At 39.0% G+C, this 18134-nt stretch overlaps 1 protein-coding gene across 3 annotated transcripts in view; it reads right to left on the minus strand.

The window, feature by feature from the left end:
• ANK2 (ankyrin 2, neuronal) overlaps positions 1 to 18134 on the minus strand; it is a 602309-nt gene that overhangs the window by 102156 nt on the left and 482019 nt on the right. For all 3 annotated transcript variants that reach the window (XM_011997275.1, XM_011997273.1, XM_011997276.1), the window contains 3 exons: positions 7124 to 7321; positions 3822 to 3920; positions 3207 to 3305 (listed from right to left, as the gene is read on the minus strand). In XM_011997275.1, coding sequence (XP_011852665.1) covers positions 3207 to 3305; positions 3822 to 3920; positions 7124 to 7321 — 396 coding nt within the window. The remainder of the gene's footprint in view (positions 1 to 3206; positions 3306 to 3821; positions 3921 to 7123; positions 7322 to 18134) is intronic.

Below are 18134 nucleotides of genomic sequence, written 5' to 3' on the forward strand. Positions count from 1 at the left end.
TACTTAATTAAAAGAAAAAAAAATGTGGAACAACTGTAAGTCTGCAATATATATTGTTTCATTTCCTTTTCTTTATCAAATCTGGTAGAATTTTCCATTTGAAATGTGTGATAGAAATTAACAACAGCGTCTTTGCCATTAACTGTGGCTTTTCCCCTCAGCGACATGCTGAAGGGAAAGACAGCATAATGATCAAGTGCTTCTTGTGAGATTACCATGAGATGATTTATTTATTTATTTGTTGAGACAAGGTATGGCTCCATCACCTAGACTGGAGTGCAGTGGTGCCATCTCAGTCACTGCAACCTCCACCTCCTGGGCTCGTGATCCTCCCACCTCAGCCTCCTAAGTACCGAGGACTCCAGGCACACACCACTGTGACTAGCTAATTTTGTTTGTATTTTTGGTAGAGATGGGGTTTCACCATGTTGCCCAGGCTCATCTCAAACTCATGAGCTCAAGCAATCTGCTCACCTTGGCCCCTAAAGTGCTGGGAGTACAGGCTTGAGCCTGTAATCAAACATGAGAGGTATTTTTATGTCATACTATTTCCTTAAAGCTAACTGCAAAGTGTACCAAAAAATAAAAAAGTGTTTTGAGAATGTAAATGTCTTTATGAGCCATCATCAAATCTTGATTCTCACACAACCCTACATTATCTACTCTGTCCCCATTTCTCTAAGCAAGAATAAGTCTCTTTCATTTTTGACAAATAATGTTTCTCCTGAAGCAACTGAAGGAAATTCAGCTTGGAAGCCTTTTCAGGGTTTGATCAGAGGTCCCGGATGCTTCAAAATATTGTATTTGTGTCCATAGACTCTATTGAAAAAAAGGACACATAGATTTTTGTGGACCAAGTAAGTTTAGTCAAATTCTTTTTGCTACAATGTGTTTCTTTAGTCTCAATTACCCCCCTGCCTACAGCATGGGCTCTACTAAGGTCAGGTAAAGGGACATTTTAGCAAAACAACATAAGCGACCATCAAAGAAGGTGTCAATTCTGGCAATGGAGGAGGTTTGTCTGGTAGATACTCAACATACAAGATCTGAAAAGCCCTCTTACTCCACAAAGAGGAAACATTTTGGGACTCAAGTAATTGCAGCACTCCCAATAAAGACTAAGAGAAGGTTCTGGACTCTGGTGGAAAGAAGCAAAGTTCTCGTGGCCAAAGGACCATGCGTGTTGAGGAGAGGGGACATTATAATGAGCAGAAAGAGAGTCTAAAGTGGAGACTACCATGGGGATCTTACCATCTGGAGACCTCTAGGAGTTGCCCCAAAGATGAAGGGCTCATGTTCATTGACAGGCTGGGGCAGATAAGTGAAAGACACTAGAGAGGCATTCCCAGAATACCCATCCTACTGTGGACTCTGGAGTAGAGAAATGCTTTACATCATCGTCTGAACTCGGTATATGCATGCCTAAGATTAAGGACCATACAAGGTAGAGGGTAGAAATCAAGGCTATGCTTGTCTCTTTAGGAAAACCATACACATTAATTTATAATCTAGGTCTTCTCTTGCAAGTAGATTCAGAGTTCCTTGTGGAAAGAGAACACACGTTTTACAATTTTACCTCCCATTGAGTACCTACAATCCTTTCTTTGCACATCATAAGAGTTCAATGAAAGTACTCATGAGTACTGATGAAGTCTTTTGTATCTATGTTGAGAATGGTCAGCCTGGAAAGCTAACGAAAAAAAAAATGCTGCCATGTTAAGTGAGCAGGTATATTTTTATTCCATAGTTGCTCAATCTTCATTCTTTCATGCAAATTTATTGGGAACTCACATATGTTATTAAACACCTCATAGATATGCAAATGAATATGATATGAACACTACTCTAGTAGTGTGAAGAAAGACATAAAATATGTGTAGAATTTATGAGATTGTAGAAAAAAGAGGAATAAGAACACTGTGGATAATTATGAACATTTGGCATCCTCTTTTGACAGTTCAAGTACTTTATTGTAAACTGTTTATTGGCATCAAAAAGATATAAATATATATAGATGTATAGGTATGTATGTGTACAAAGTTATATATGTATATTATATATAACATTTATATATAAATATATATTATACAGAACATATTTTTGTATATATCCTATTTTATATTTATAATATGCATAATTTAAATAGGCATATGAGTATATATGTATATACTTGTATAATAGAATGGAATAAATCTCTCTCTATTGCTTTGGGACACAAAGGACCTAGTGGTTAAGAACATCAGCTCTAAAGTCAGTCTGCCTGAGGTCAAACCCAGGTACAAGCTCTAACACATATTATTCAGATGACTGGAAAATTAACCTACTTAAATCTCACTTTCTCATCTGCAAAATGGAGATCATTAGAATACCAGTCTCATGGGGTTATTATGAGATATTGCTGTAAAGTGCTCGGCGTAGTGTTTGGCAAATAAATGGTGGCAGTTGTTTTATTATGTTGTCTAATATAGCATACATATTTTCCCATTACGATCAATATTTTTTAAATAAACCCTGACGTGTTCTCAAAATAGGTGTGCTGAGTTAATGAACGAAAGACGCAGTGAGGACTTTATGCATTATACGACATTCATATATATTTTCAGTTTAATAAGGGGCCAACTAGAATGGTGGAAAATGCCCTGTCCGTAAGTACAAGTCTTAGTTGGAGCTGTTTCGGAATTTGGTGCTAGATGTACACCAAAAAGGAATCCCCCCACGCCACCCCCGAGTCTAGGGACTTAGAGGGATCCATGCTACAGTTAACACAGGTAAAACATTAAAAAAAAAAAAAAAAAAAAAGAAACAAATAGAAGTTTGAAGTCTGAAAGAATGAGATTATAAAAGGACATTTTAATCACAGCATGTGGTTTATAGGAGAGAAGGGAAAACATGTTAATGACTTTACTTCTCATTTCTCAAAATTCAGACTTCATTCTCTAACACACAGAATGTTAGCAATAAGATTCATGTCTGCTGGTTTACAGGCACATCCCCTGAATATTTGCTGACTCTTTAAAAATCTTAAAAAAGGTTTTCTAGACGCAACTGGTGGAAATACAAGGGGAAAAAAAGGGTCTCAATACCAAAACTACTAGCGCCAGAACTAGTCGCAGTTATACTATATCATGTGTTTAAAAGACAATTCTCATGTGTTTTCAGGTGATAGTTACACCCTATGTCTGTAAATCCTTTTCTGTGGTCCTCACCTTGGCAGTGGCATGAGGGGAAGCACCCTTCTCCAGTAGCAGCAGCGCCACCTTCTGGTTGTCATAATGAGCAGCAACATGGAGCGGGGTAAGGCCATTCTGTAAAGGGTGTGTTTAAGTTTCAGCATTAATAAATTAGGGTTAGCTGCCCTGAAGCTACCAGGATGCCTGGAAACTGATGCTGATTACATTCATGTTAATGAATTAATATAGTCAATAGAAAAAAGAATGAAAATAAAAGCCCCAATAATTTTCATATTAAAAACATAACTAAAATTGAAAATGAGCATACCACCAGCAAAGGGCATCTTGATGGTCACAATGTATAAAGGTCTAAACTGCTATGTAAGAAAGACTACATTAACATTGCAGGGATCCTTCTTAATATAGAGACTTCTGGGGCTGTTGTGACAAGACTTTGAGGCACAGCTCAAAATGCTTTCTGAATCAGTGTGTACATGGACGGTCATGGAAGGCATCGCCACCATGTCTATTTGGTATAGTTTCATCAGGTGCTCTCACATTCCTTTCAGAGAAGTGAGAAAAATGTCTTTACAGATCTCCTAATCTATCACCTTGACTGTTACATAATTATAACGTATAGAAAATCTTTACCTTCCCTGCAGAATCTGCGGCAGCACGGCGTTGCAAGAGAAGTTTTGCCACGTCCAGGCTTCCATATTTGGCGGCTACATGCAAGGGAGTAAAACCCTTCTGAAAATGTGAGAAAAAGTAAAATCGTATTTATTATTGTAACGCCTCACAAAATATTTTTATCTGTTAACATATTAAGCAAACTATACTGATTCTTCATTTGGAAAAAATACTGGTAGCATTATATCTGTTAGCCATGAACAAGGACAAAGAAAAAGAATAAAATTTAACATACAAAAGTTTGGCTTGATAGACTGAACAACAGAAATTTTATTTTAAGGGCTTGGAGACCGAAATCTGACTTTATAGGTTTGGGATTTTTAAAAGCCACCAGTGTCAGTAAACTGGCTCCAATTTGTGAATGGGGGAAAAAAATCTTTTTCCTGCCTCTAAAATTAATAGACTTGAAACAACAGCTGCTTTCTCTCCAACCCTCCTTCTCTTTCTTGCAATCCTTTTTGTAACACCTGAATTCCAAATTCATTTAAATTTTAGGATATTTTGGCAGCCATAGTAAAAACAAGTATTTGTGAATTAATTGACATATTTTCTGCAGAAATGGCAAGATAAATGGTCTATAGAACAAAAAACATGCACTATTATAAAGCAACTCCCATCCTGACTTGTCCCCTTTCCCAGAAGACTCACACTGCCTAGAAGACCAATTGCTTTTGTAAAACACATTCTACTCCTGGCATGATGTTGGGCTGATTAACACCAGAGTTTAAACACACCAAAGCTTTAAAGCTTTTTTTCAGAGGGCTGCTCTCCTACACATGTTGATATGTGTACATTCAGTGTCTTCCGTGCCTAACCAATGGCCTTGCTCTGTAATTAGCAGTGTCTTATAAATACAGATAAGTCTCTGGACTAAGATCTCGAGGATGGCACAGTTCCTACACCATGATGTCAAATCCATCCTCTTGGCCAGACAGTTTAACCACATGCTCTTCTGGCACTACAGTGGGAGTAGGGGAATTCTAACACCGACCAGGGCCTGTAAAACACATAGCAAATATGGCTGGATTAGGTGCTGTAAGCTATGGCTTATCCTGGGACCATTTAACCCCCATTGTAAATACAGAATATCCCCCAAGAAGCAATATTGCCCTTTCGGTGTCTCCAGACAAATTATTTTTAAATGAGATGACGTTTTTCTTTTTGCTTCTTTTTTGAACATTTGGTATTAATAAATTCTTGGAAGAGAGTGAATCTTCTGGTTTTTTCCAAGTGTGGGACAAAGGTAGGAAGTATTTCTTCTTTCTTGAATTGTTCATATAAACCAGCACTTGTGGTTAGAGCTCTCCTCCCCCCACTCAAGGCACACAATGATTAGGGTGATATTCAGGATGAAACAGAGTTCTTTGAGACTAACTACGTGATGAGGAAGAAAAAATAAATTCCTTATCTTTAAAGTCTTGCTAGAATAGTGATCCAACTCCTATAAGTTTGGAAATGATTATTAGACAAAACTACATAAAATCTACTGTAGAATAACAAAACCAAAGTCAGAAGACATCTCTTGAGTCATACATCTACCTTCTTCTTTTATGTTAATCTCACCAAGACTTCATTTACCCTCTGATATTTAGAAACACTTACATGGCTTTAATAATGATGAATCAACCACTGTTCAGCCCTAGTCAGCTGAACTCTTAAAATGATGTTTGACCAGGTGCAGTGGCTCACTCCTGTAATCCCAGCACTTTAGGAGGCCGAGGTGGGTGGGTCACGAGGTCAGGAGATCAAGACCATCCTGGCTAACACAGTGAAACCCCGTCTCTACTAAAAATACAAAAAAATTAGCCAGGCGTGGTGGAAGGCACCTGTAGTCCCAGCTACTCAGGAGGCTGAGGCAGAAGAATCGCTTGAACCCGGGAGGCAGAGGTTGTATTGAGCCAAGATCATGCCATTGCCCTCCAGCCTGGGCGACAGAGTGAGACTCTGACTCAAAAAAAAAAAAAGTGCTGTTTAACATTTTATTCTATTTTATTGCCCTAATTTACCGTGGATATAGTTATATTTTTTAAATCCTAAACATCTTTGAAAGATAAGAGACTACGTTTTATTTTCTATTTCTGTATTTTATGTATCTTAATTTTGATGATTTACACCCTCCTCTGGTAAGACAATTACCAAATCTCTCGAGTTATTACTACATTTGTTGCTTAGTTTCTTTTTTTTTAAAGAACTTTTAAAATCCTTTCAACTTTTCAGAGTTCAGAACTTCAATAATTGTCAATTTCTTATATCAAAGTACTTTTCACAGCCATAGGCAACCAGGTAAGTCATAGCAGGCAACCAGATAAGCCATAAGAGCTAGTGGGCTGCTCCTACTTATAAGAGGACAGATGCCACATCACTAGCTCAGTTTATATTTGCAACTTTCCCTCTCCCTGGATGCAGTGCTTATGCCTACTGATTATGAGAGAATTGAAATTGTCCTTTTGTTAATCTGAATCGCTGTTATATTTGTGGGAATTATTTTGCTCCATGACAAATTCACGTGTGCTGGCTCAGTTTTGCTCTCATTAGCTGAGTATATTCATGTTTTATTCTAAGTCATCTCCACATTGTGAATGTCAAATAGCATGTGTAAAGCATAGGAAAAATTACTCTGCCCTGTCATGAAACTTGGAACATAAGTCAAATTCTTTGTTCGATGTCAATAACAACTAAGGAGGTGTGATTTTCCAGCTCAGCTCTGTTTAAACACTGTAAATACCCAAGCAAGAGTGTAGTTGGTAACGTTGAAAACTAATATGGGAATGAGAATGTCAAATAAGTGGTGGCTAATAGTAGGGTTGCAAAAATGCATAAGTAAAGTGAGCTTCGATCTGGTACTACAACTCACAACAAATATAGTACTGCCAATCTAATGCAGTACCCTCTTCCTCATTAGTATTACCAGTTCAATGTATTTAGGAATTTCATTCATCTTTTTCTTAAGAATATATTATAGATTTTATAATAAAAACAGAAGAAAAAGTAGTCCTTGCTTTATGAAAATCGTCTTAGAGTACTAGATACCTGTCCTAGAAACATTGGCATTAATTAGAATGAAATTCAGCACTCTTTATTGAAGATATATGGAATCTCACAATTCCCTTAAATCATTTAGACAATGAATCTTAAATATGTAGAGAAAGAAGTAAGTCAAGGCCTAAGGAGATCTACGTTCTTGATTCTGTATGTGGTAGAGTAGAAAGACCATGACTTAGGAATCCTCTTGGTCCATGTTGTCATCATGTCATTCTCCTTACCTTGGTAGCTAAGGAGTGGGCTGCTCCTGCTTCCAATAGGACTGACGCCACATCCACCTGGCCCTCCCGGGCAGAGATGTGCAGCGGTGTGTACCCATTTGTAGTGGCCGCATCTGGATGAGCCATATGTTGTAGAAGGAGCTGGACAATTTCTGTTTTACCCAGGCGGGAGGCAATATGTAAAGGTGTCTGTTCCTCCTACAACTCAAGTCAAGTAATAAGTTAGTGCCAGGCAGACAGAACTTCACTGGTGATATGTTTCACTCACATATATCATGATATCTTCTTGGAATCTCTAGGAACCCCACCCAAAAGAAATCATCACTGCTTTGACCATGGCATATTTTATATTTTGCTACAGCAGTGACCTGGTTGGTCACAAAGTACTCCCTTCAATTTTTAAAAAGCATATACTTCCATGAACTTCATCATTGCTTTCTGGGCATCCCAAAATATTTCTCAACTCATTAAGTCTTCAGGCCTCACTTATGTTTAAATATAAACTAACTGATGGTTTGGAATAAGAAGAAAATCTAGTCCAAAACTCCTAAAAACCCTTATTCTCATCCAAGAGTTTTCACTTAGAAGCAGGATTTATTCTGGGAACTCTATCAAGAGTAGAAGAACCAGGGATGCTGGAAAATCTTTGATTTTACTCCATTCAGCAAGCCAAGGATAGAAATGCTGGTCATTTTCTTCAAGGAGAAACGGTGCACAAAGGAGATATTGTAATCTGGTTTTAAAAGATGTTTCAGAAAATGCTGCAGATAGTTCTGGAACTTGCATCCAGAACTTAAAAAATGAAATGGGACTCTGGCAAAAAGCAAATAGGGTTAACTATTTGCCAAGTGCTTTCCATTTAAAAACAGAGGATGTAGCTGGGTCTAAGGGACAGGAAGGACATGTTCCAGAAGGCTCAAGAAAATCACCTGACTCTGATGTGTAGTTGGAAATAATGTTTTCAGTGTTTAGAGAACCAGGCCAAACCACTCTCTTGTAAAAAGAAACTTAAGTGTAACTTTAGCGATAAAAAGAGGTTTATCTTTACTATCTGCCAAAGGGTATGTCATAATAAAAGTGACGAAGGGAAACCTTGGCTGACTTCCAGGGCTAAGAATGAATGAAGAAAAGTATATAGAGGAAGGAAGATCTATCCAAAAATAGGCAGGATGTTAAAGTTATAAGAAAAAAGAGAGGGAGCTATAGTAAGAAATAAAATAGTACTGCATGAATTCCAAGGTAGTAAGAAGTAAATAAATAACAGTAATATGATTATTTTAAACTAGAATTGAACTTTTGTGAACATTTGCAATTGAAAAGCTATCTTCATGTATGATGCGTATGTGACCCGTCCTCCTAATAGAGTTAAAAGGAAAGCATGAAATGTATTATTAGATCATTTCCTAGATCAAGATTAAGAAAAAACAAACGAGTTCTCAAAGATTATCCAAGGTTACTCAACTATTAAAACAGAACTTGAATTCAGGGCATTGGATTCTAAAGACGTTTCTCTGCCTATACATTCTTTGGAAACAGATACTACAATAAGATGGCCACTAAGAGACCTGTCAGAACAAAGTGACTCTCAGTAAGAAAGCAGACTGATATCCCATTAGAAGGTAAAATTTCTCTGCAATACAGAGGGAAAAAAAATAGAGGAATGGGGAGAATAAACATTTTTTATTTATAGATAAAATGAACATATTTTCATTTATAAAAATAAATGGTTAGCAAAACAAACAACAACTTAAAAACCAAGGAACTTGCGAATAGCTATGATGAACATTTGTTGTTTCCGGGGTTCCCTTCTCAGATCTCTGTCCTGCAAAATTTGATAGAGGTGGGTGAGTATTGCAAGCGACACACTCTAAGAGTAAGAGGGATAGTTGGAGCGATGATGACTCTTTAATCCATAGCTGAGAAGTGGCAATCATTGGCTAGAGGTAGCTACATAATTGGTTCATTATTAACCATTGATCCTTGGTTCTTAGACTATATAGCAATTAAGTTCTTCCTTTAAAAAAAAAGTTAAAAAATAGGATGTCTTGCCTACTTTTTTCCATTTTTGGTAAAGTTCTACCTGAAAGTGTAAAAGGAAAGAACATACAAATTTTGCAAATAAAATCTTTCAACCTGTAACCAGGGATATAAGACTTTTTGAGGTTTGGCCAATTATTTCCCTGCTGAATTGCAAAACTTGAATTTACTGCCTCAGGGTAATGTTAATTCAAACCAGGGGAAAGAATTGGGAAAGTGCAGAAGAAAAGATTCATGGGGAAAGCCTGATCACACAGACCTCTTCCAAAAATGAGAGGCAACAATTCCCTCATCATAAAGCATCACTGGCTGATGCAGCCTCGACTGGAAGTAGATGAGCTCTGCTTTGCCACTGCAATCTACCATTTTACTTTGTAGACTTGCTGAGTTCCAGCTCCCTTTACAAAGAGAAAACTAACACTGGCTGAGATAAAGTTCAAAAATTTGATTAAATTTCTGGGAACTAACAGGGTTCCCAGGAGCCACATCTCCTAGTATCTAACTAAAGTTCTAAATGAGCTGAGTTTCAAGGGAGTTTAAGTCTAGGACCCCTGGGATTGCTCGATCCCTAAAGCAAATGCCAAGCCCTGTAATTGTGCCAATTGAACCAGCTCCCAGATGGTCAGGCTCTGGTGGCCCTCTCAGTAATGTCCATTGAGGACACTGGACAAGGAAGAACCTTCCTGAGAGCATAACCTGGGGTCAAACAAATTGGCTGACAGAGGAACTGAGGCCACTGTGGTCCCTGCTCTCCAGTCTGTCCAGCAAAATGTGTCTTATGCTCTGAACTGGTGAACAGAGTGTGCTGCGTGCACTTTAAAAATCACAGATGTTATTATGAGTATATGGTTTTTCTTTTGTTAAATATTGTGAATAGGCAAAACATATGACTTAGCCCCATGATTATATATCCATGAAATATTATTTCTAAACTTGATTGAGAATATTGTGAACTATCTAGTGATCTTGACCTTGTAGCTCGATACAGTGGCTGGGCACAAATTTTTTTACTATCTCTTCTCTGGGAGAGGGTGAACTTTCGAGCAATGTTATTAGGTTTAGAGAGGAGGTTTTCAAAAGTGCGTGTGTGTGCGTGTGCACGCGTGTAAGCACTGGGAAATCAAGAGGTAAAATAGCAGATACGTGTTCATTTTTCTGCCCAATAACCCCTGCACCCTTCTTCTGGGACAGCCCTCCCTCATTTGGGGAAAATGGACATTCCATAATCCATGTGGTTCTAGAAGGGCTGCTGGTCTTCTTAACCCACCTCATAAATGGGCCGCATGAATGGGCATGAGCCCAAGCTTGAGCTGATCTCCTGATCATAGTCATAAGCTCAGGGAGAGAATGTGACTAGTTAGAAACCAGAGGTTTGTTCAGAATGGGAGAGAAAAGGGCTCTCTTTACATTTGAAGTGGGAGGTAATGATGTTAGCAGAAAGAGTTTGGAGAAAGATGCAGAATCAGAGGAGAAATCTTTTCTTGTCTTAACTCTGTCACCACAGGTTTATCAGCACAATCTTGAATTTCAGGACCCTAAGCCACCCTACAACACAGGATTGCTCTGGGTATCAAATGAGATACTGTGTGTTTAAATGCTTGGGGAATTCTAAAGCACTGTTCAAATGTTAACTAAATCAAAGAGTCCCAGGAACACATTAAAAGGATTAAGCGACAATAAAAAAAACTCACGGTGAAAGTACGCCTTAAAATAGGACTTATGAACAGGAAAACCCTAACTCCTTCCTGCTTGAAACATAATCCCAAAATCGGGAGCCCTGACATTCCATGAGAGTTTGTTAAAGATGCAGAACTGAGTTACAATATGCATTCTAGCAGGGTCCCCAGGTAATTTGTACGCATATTGACCTTTAGGGAGCACTGCTTCACAAGGCTAAGATATTTTGTTTTGTTCACGATAGAAAATGCTATAGGGAAGGGATTTCGGTTGTAGCTTAGAATGGGAGGTGGAGCTGAAAAGAAAAAAAAATAACATCTGAAATTTGATATTTAAATTAGAAGGAATAAGGAATTAAGATATATTTTTATATGTATACGATGATACTAAATGTAGTTGCAAAAGACAAGTAAAAAAGTAGAATTGATGAAATCCGTATGTAAAATTAACTAATTAATATTTCAAAGGAGAGTCTGTTGCCAGTGGTGCTTTTAAGGAAGAGGCTTCAGAGGGTATCCAAAAAAGATAAAAGTCTGTAATAATGGGTTATATCAATAGAGAAAAGTTTGGCAGAGATACACAAAAATGAATAAATTTCCATTAAAAGTAGAAGTTTTAATTTGAATAATAGATAAACATTAACGGGTTTTACTTTAAGAGAGAGAAATGGGAGACCCTTTCATTATTAAATATGAATTACAAAAAAATTTACAGGAACATCAACACAATTTCCAGTAAAGTACACAATACTCAGAGTGCACTGGTTGACCATAGAAATATTTTTTAAATAGCTGAATACAAGGTAACCTTAAAAGGAAACCAGAAAAATGTTATGGCAGGGGAAGCTCATGGTTGAATAAAGCTTTAAATAGATAAGAATATAATAGATCAATGATGATTACCAAAGAACATAAATTTCACTATGTGGACAATGGATAGAAAGGCAGATGAAAACCAAGACAACAAGAGTAATGTTAAGGCTGCCCATGTATCACTGGATTCTGCATGAAGATCTGTGGAACCCGTTACAAGAAAATGTCTATTAAATTCATTGAATCAAAGAATGTTAAGAAAGTCTGGAAAGGAGTTTTGAGTTTCTGAGTCCAACCCTCATATTTTACTGATAAAGACTTAGAAGTGGCTGGAGGCTGGCAAGACAGCTGAATAGGAACATCTCCGGTCTGCAGATCCCAGGGAGATCAGTGCAGAAGGTGGATGATTTCTGCATTTCCAACTGAGGTACCCGCTCATCTCATTGGAACTGGTTAGACAGTGGATGCAGCCCATGGAGGATGAGCCAAAGCAGGGTGGGGTGTCGCCTCACCCAGGAAGCACAAGGGGTCAGAGAACTCCCTCCACTAGCCAAGGGAAGCCATGAGGGACTGTGCCTTGAGAAATGGTACACTCTGGCCCAGACACTATGTTTTTCCCACGGTCTTCGCAACCTGCAGACCAGGAGATTCCCTTGGGTGCCTACATCACCAAGGCCCTGGGTTTCAAGCACAAAACGGGGAGGCCACTTGGGCAGACACCAAGCTAGCTGCAAGAGTTTTCTTTCATACACCCATGGTGCCTGGAATGCCAGTGAGACACGTTCACTCCCCTGGAAAGAGAGCTGAAGCCAGGGAGCCAAGTGGTCTAGCTCAGCGGATCCCACCCCAAGAGAGCCCAGCAAGCTAAGATCCAGTGGCTTGAGATTCTCATTGCCAGCATAGAAATCTGAAGTCAACCTGGCACGCTCCAGCTTGGTAGTGGGAAGGGCATTCGCCATTACAGAGACTTGAGTAGGTGGATTTCCCCTCACAGTGTAAACAAAGCTACCGGAAGTTCAAACTGGGCAGTACCCATCACTACTCTACAAAGCTGCTGTAGCCAGACTGCCTCTCTAGATTCCTCCTCTCTGCGCAGGGCATCTCTGAAAGAAAGGTAGCAGCTCCAGTTAGGGGCTTATCAATAAAACTCCCATCTCCCTGGGACAGAGCACCTGGGGGAAGGAGCAGCTGTGGGCACAGCTTCAGCAGACTCAAATGTTCCTGCCTGCCAGCTCTGAAGAGAGCAGAGGATCTCCCAGCACAGCACTCAAGCTCAGTTAAGAGACAGACTGCCTCCTCAAGTGGGTTCCTGACCCCTGTACCCCCTGACTGGGAGACACCTCCCAGCAGAGGTCAACAGACACCTCATACAGGAGAGCTCCGGCTGGCATCTGGCAGGTGCCCCTCTGGGACAAAGCTTCCAGAGGAAGGAACAGGCATCTATCTTTGCTGTTCTTCAGCCTCTACTGGTGATACCCAGGCAAACAGGGTCTGGAGTGGACATCCAGCAAACTCCAGCAGACCTGCAGCAGAGGGACCTGACTGTTAGAATGAAAACCAACAAACAGAAAGGAATTGCATCAACATCAACAAAAAGGACGTCCACACAAGAACCCCATCCAAAGGTCACCAACATCAAAGACCAAAGGTAGATGAATCCATGAAGATGAGGAAAAACGAGTGCAAAAGGGCTGAAAATTCCAAAAAGCAGAATGCCTCCTGCAAAGGATCACGCCCCTCACCAGTAAGGGAACAAAACTGGAGAATGAATTTGACGAATTGACAGAAGTAGGCTTCAGAAGATGGCTAATAACAAACTCCTCTGAGCTAAAGGAGCATGTTCTAACCCAATGCAAAGAAGCTAAGAACCTTGAAAAAAGCTTAGATGAATTGCTAACTAGAATAACCATTTTAGAGAAGAACATAAATGACCTGATGGAGCTGAAAAACACAGCAGAAGAACTTCATGAAGCATACACAAGTATCAACAGCTGAACCGATCAAGAGGAAGAAAGGATATCAGAGATCAAAGATCAACTTAATGAAATAAAGCATGAAGACAAGATTAGAGAAAAAAGAATGAAAAGGAACAAACAAAGCCTCCAAGAAATATGGGACTATGTGAAAAGACCAAACCTACATTTGATTGGTGTACCTGAAAGTGATGGGGAGAACGGAACCAAGTTAGAAAACACTCTTCAGGATATTATCCAGAACTTCTCGAACCTAGCAAGACAGGGCAACATTCAAATTCAGGACATACAGAGAACACCACAAAGATACTCCTCGAGAAGAGCAACCCCAAGACACATAATTCTCAGATTTACCAAGGTTGAAATGAAGGAAAAAATGTTAAGGGCAGCCGGAGAGAAAGGTCGGGTTACCCACAAAGGGAAGCCCATCAGACTAATAGCAGATCTCTCTGCAGAAACCCTACCAGCCAGAAGAGAGTGGGAACCAATATTCAAAATCCTTAAAGAAAAGAATTTTCAACTCAGAATTTCATATCCAGCCAAACTGAGCTTCGTAAACAAAGGAGAAATAAAATCCTTTATAGACAAGCAAAGGCTGAGAGATTTTGTCACCACCAAGGCTGCCTTACAAGAGCTCCTGAAGGAAGCACTAAACATGGAAAGGAAAAACTGGTACCAGACACTGCAAAAACATACCAAACTGTAAAGACCATCAACACTATGAAGAAACTGCATCAACTAACAGGCAAAATAACCAACTGGCATCATAATGACAGGATCAAATTCACAAATAACAATATTAACTTTAAATGTAAATGGGCTAAATGCCTCGATTAAAAGACACAGACTGGTAAATTTGATAGTCAAGACCCCTCACTGTGCTGTATTCAGGAGACCCATCTCATGTGCGAAGACACACATAGGCTCAAAATAAAGGGATGGAGGAAGATTTACAAGCCAATGGAAAGAAAAAAAAAGCAGGAGTTGCAATCCTAGTCTCTGAAAAAACACACTTTAAACCAACAAATATCAAAAAAGACAAAGAAGGGCGTTATGTAATGGTAAATGGATCAATGCAACAAGAAGAGCTAACTATCCTAAATATATATGCACCCAATACAGGAGCACCCAGATTCATAAAGCAAGTTCTTAGAGACCTACAAAGAGACTTAGATGTCCACACAATACTAGTGGGAGATTTTAACACTCCACTGTCAATATTAGACAAATCAATGGGACAGAAAATTAACAAGGATATTCAGGACTTGAACTCAGCTCTGGATCAAGCCAACCTAACTCTCCATTCTACATCAACAGAACTCTCCATCCCACATCAACAGAATATACATGCTTCTCAGTACTATACTGCACTTATTCTAAAATTGACCACATAAATGGAAGTACAGCACTCCTCAGCAAATGCAAAAGAACAGAAATCATAACAAACAGTCTCCCTGACCACAGTACAATCAAATTAGAACTCAGGAGTAAGAAACTCACTCAAAACCACACAACTACATGGAAACTGAACAACCTGCTCCTGAATGACTATTGAGTAAATAACAAAATGAAGGCAGAAATAAATAAGTTCTTTGAAACCAGTGAGAACAAAGACACAATGTACCAGAATCTCTGGGACACAGCCAAAGCAGTGTTTAGAGAAAAATCTGTAGCACTAAATGCCCACAGGAGAAAGCGGGAAAGATCTAAAATTGACAACCTAACATCACAATTAAAAGAATTAGAGAAACAAGAGCAAACAAATTCAAAAGCTAGCAGAAGACAAGAAATAACTAAGATCAGAACATAACTGAAGGAGATAGAGACAGGAAAAACCCTTCAAAAAATCAATGAATCCAGGAGCTGGTTTTTCTGAAAAGACAAAATAGATAGACCACTAGCCAGACTAATAAGGAAAAAAAGAAAGAAGAAGAAAATAGACACAATCAAATATGATAGAGGGGATATCACCACTGATTCCACAGAAATACAAACTACCATCAGAGAATACTATAAACACCTCTACACAAATAGAAGCAATGGATAAATTTCTGGACACATACACCCTCCCAAGACTAAACCAGGAGAAAGTCGAGTCCCTGAATAGACCAATAACAAGTTCTGAAATTGAGACAGTAATTAACAGCCTACCAACCAAAAAAAGCCCAGGACCAGATGGATTCACAGCTGAATTCTACCAGAGGTACAAAGAGGAGCTGGTACCATTCCTTCTGAAACTATTCCAATCAATAGAAAAAGAGGGAATCCTCCCTAACTCATTTTATGAGGCCAGCATCATCCTGATACCAAAACCTGGCAGAGACACAACAAAAAAAGAAAATTTCAGGCCAATATCCCTGATGAACATCAATGCGAAAATTCTCAATAAAAGACTGACAAACCAAATCCAGCAGCACATCAAAAAGCTTATCCACCACAATCAAGTCAGCTTCATCCCTGGGATGCAAGGCTGGTTCAATGTACACAAATCAATAAACGTAAGCCATAACATAAACAGAATCAATGACAAAAATGACATGATAATCTCAATAGATGCAGAAAAAGGCTTTGATGAAATTCAACACCCCTTTATGCTAAAAACTCTCGATAAACTAGGTATTGATGGAACGTATCTCAAAATAATAGGAGCCATTTATGACAAACCCACAGCCAATATCATACTGAATGGGCAAAAGCTGGAAGCACTCCCTTTGAAAAGCAGCACAAGACAAGAATGCCTTCTCTCACCACTCCTATTCAACATAGTATTGGAAGTTCTGGCCACGGCAATCAGGCAAGAGAAAGAAATAAAGGGTATTCAAATAAGAAGAGAGGAGGTCAAATTGTCTCTGCTTGCAGATGACATGATTATATATTTAGAAAACCCCATCATCTCAGGCCAAAGTCTCCTTAAGCTGATAAGCAACTTCAGCAAAGTCTCAGGATACAAAATGAATATGCAAAAATCACAAGCATTTCTGTACGCCAATAATAGACAAACAGAGAGCCAAATCATGAGTGAACTCCCATTCACAATTGCTACAAAGAGAATAAAATACCTAGGAACACAACTTACAAAGGATGTGAAGGACCTCTTCAAGGAGAACTACAAACCACTGCTCAACGAAATAAGAGAACACACAAACAAATAGAAAAACATTCCATGCTCATAGATAAGAAGAACTAATACCATGAAAATGGCCATACTGCCCAAAGAAATTTATAGATTTAATGCTATCCCCATCAAGCTACCATTGACTTTCTTCACAGAATTAGAAAAAAACTACTTTAAACTTCACATGGAACCAAAAAGAGCCCAAATGGCCAAGGCAATCCTAAGCAAAAAGAACAAAGCTGGAGGCATCACGCTACCTGACTTCAAACTATACTACAAGGCTACAGTAACCAAAACAGCATGGTACTGGTACCAAAACAGATATATAGACGAATGGAACAGAACAGAGGCCTCAAAATAATACCACACATCTACAACCATCTGATCTTTGACAAACCTCGCAAAAACAAGCAATGGGGAAAGGATTCCCTATTTAATAAATGGTGTTGGAAAAACTGGCTAGCCATATGCAGAAAACTAAAAGTGGACCCCTCTCTTACACCTTACACAAAAATTAACTCAAGATGGATTAAAGACTTAAATGTAAGACCTAAAACCATAAAAACCCTAGAAGCAAACCTAAGCAATTACCATTCAGGACATAGGCATGGGCAAAGACTTCATGACTAAAACACCAAAAGCCAGGGCAACAAAAACCAAAATTGACAAATGGGATCTAATTAAACTAAAGAGCTTCTGTACAGCAAAAGAAACTATCATCAGAGTGAACAGGCAACCTACAGAAAGGGAGAAAATTTTTGCAATCACTCCATCTGACAAAGGGCTAATATCCAGAATCTACAAGGAACTTAAACAAATTTACAAGAAAAAACAAACAATCCCATTGAAAAGTGGGCAAAGGATATGAACAGACACTTCTCAAAAGAAGACATTTATGTGGCCAACAAACATGAAAAAAAGCTCATCATCACTGGCCACTAGAGAAATGCAAATAAAACTACAATGAAATACCATCTCACACCAGTTAGAATGGTGATCATTTAAAACATGAAACAACAGATGCTGGAGAGGACGTGGAGAAATAGGAATGCTTTTTTTTTTCTTTCTTTTTTTTTCTTTTTTGAGATGGAGCTTCACTCTTGTTGCCCAGGCTGGAGTTCAATGGCACGATCTTAGCTCACTGCAACCTCCACCTCCTGGGTTTAAGCGATTCTCCTGCCTCAGCCTCCCGAGTAGCTGGGATTACAGGCATATGCCACCATGCCCAGCTAATTTTGTATTTTTAGTAGAGACAGGGTTTCTCCATGTTGGTCAGTCTGGTCTCAAATTCCCGACCACAGGTGATCCGCCCGTCTCGCCCTCCCGAAGTGCTGGGATTACAGGCATGAGCCACCAGGCTCAGTCAGCTTTCTTTTTCATACATTTACTGGCATTGG

Source organism: Mandrillus leucophaeus, unplaced genomic scaffold, assembly GCF_000951045.1.
Source record: "Mandrillus leucophaeus isolate KB7577 unplaced genomic scaffold, Mleu.le_1.0 Scaffold535, whole genome shotgun sequence".
Lineage (NCBI taxonomy): Eukaryota > Metazoa > Chordata > Mammalia > Primates > Cercopithecidae > Mandrillus > Mandrillus leucophaeus.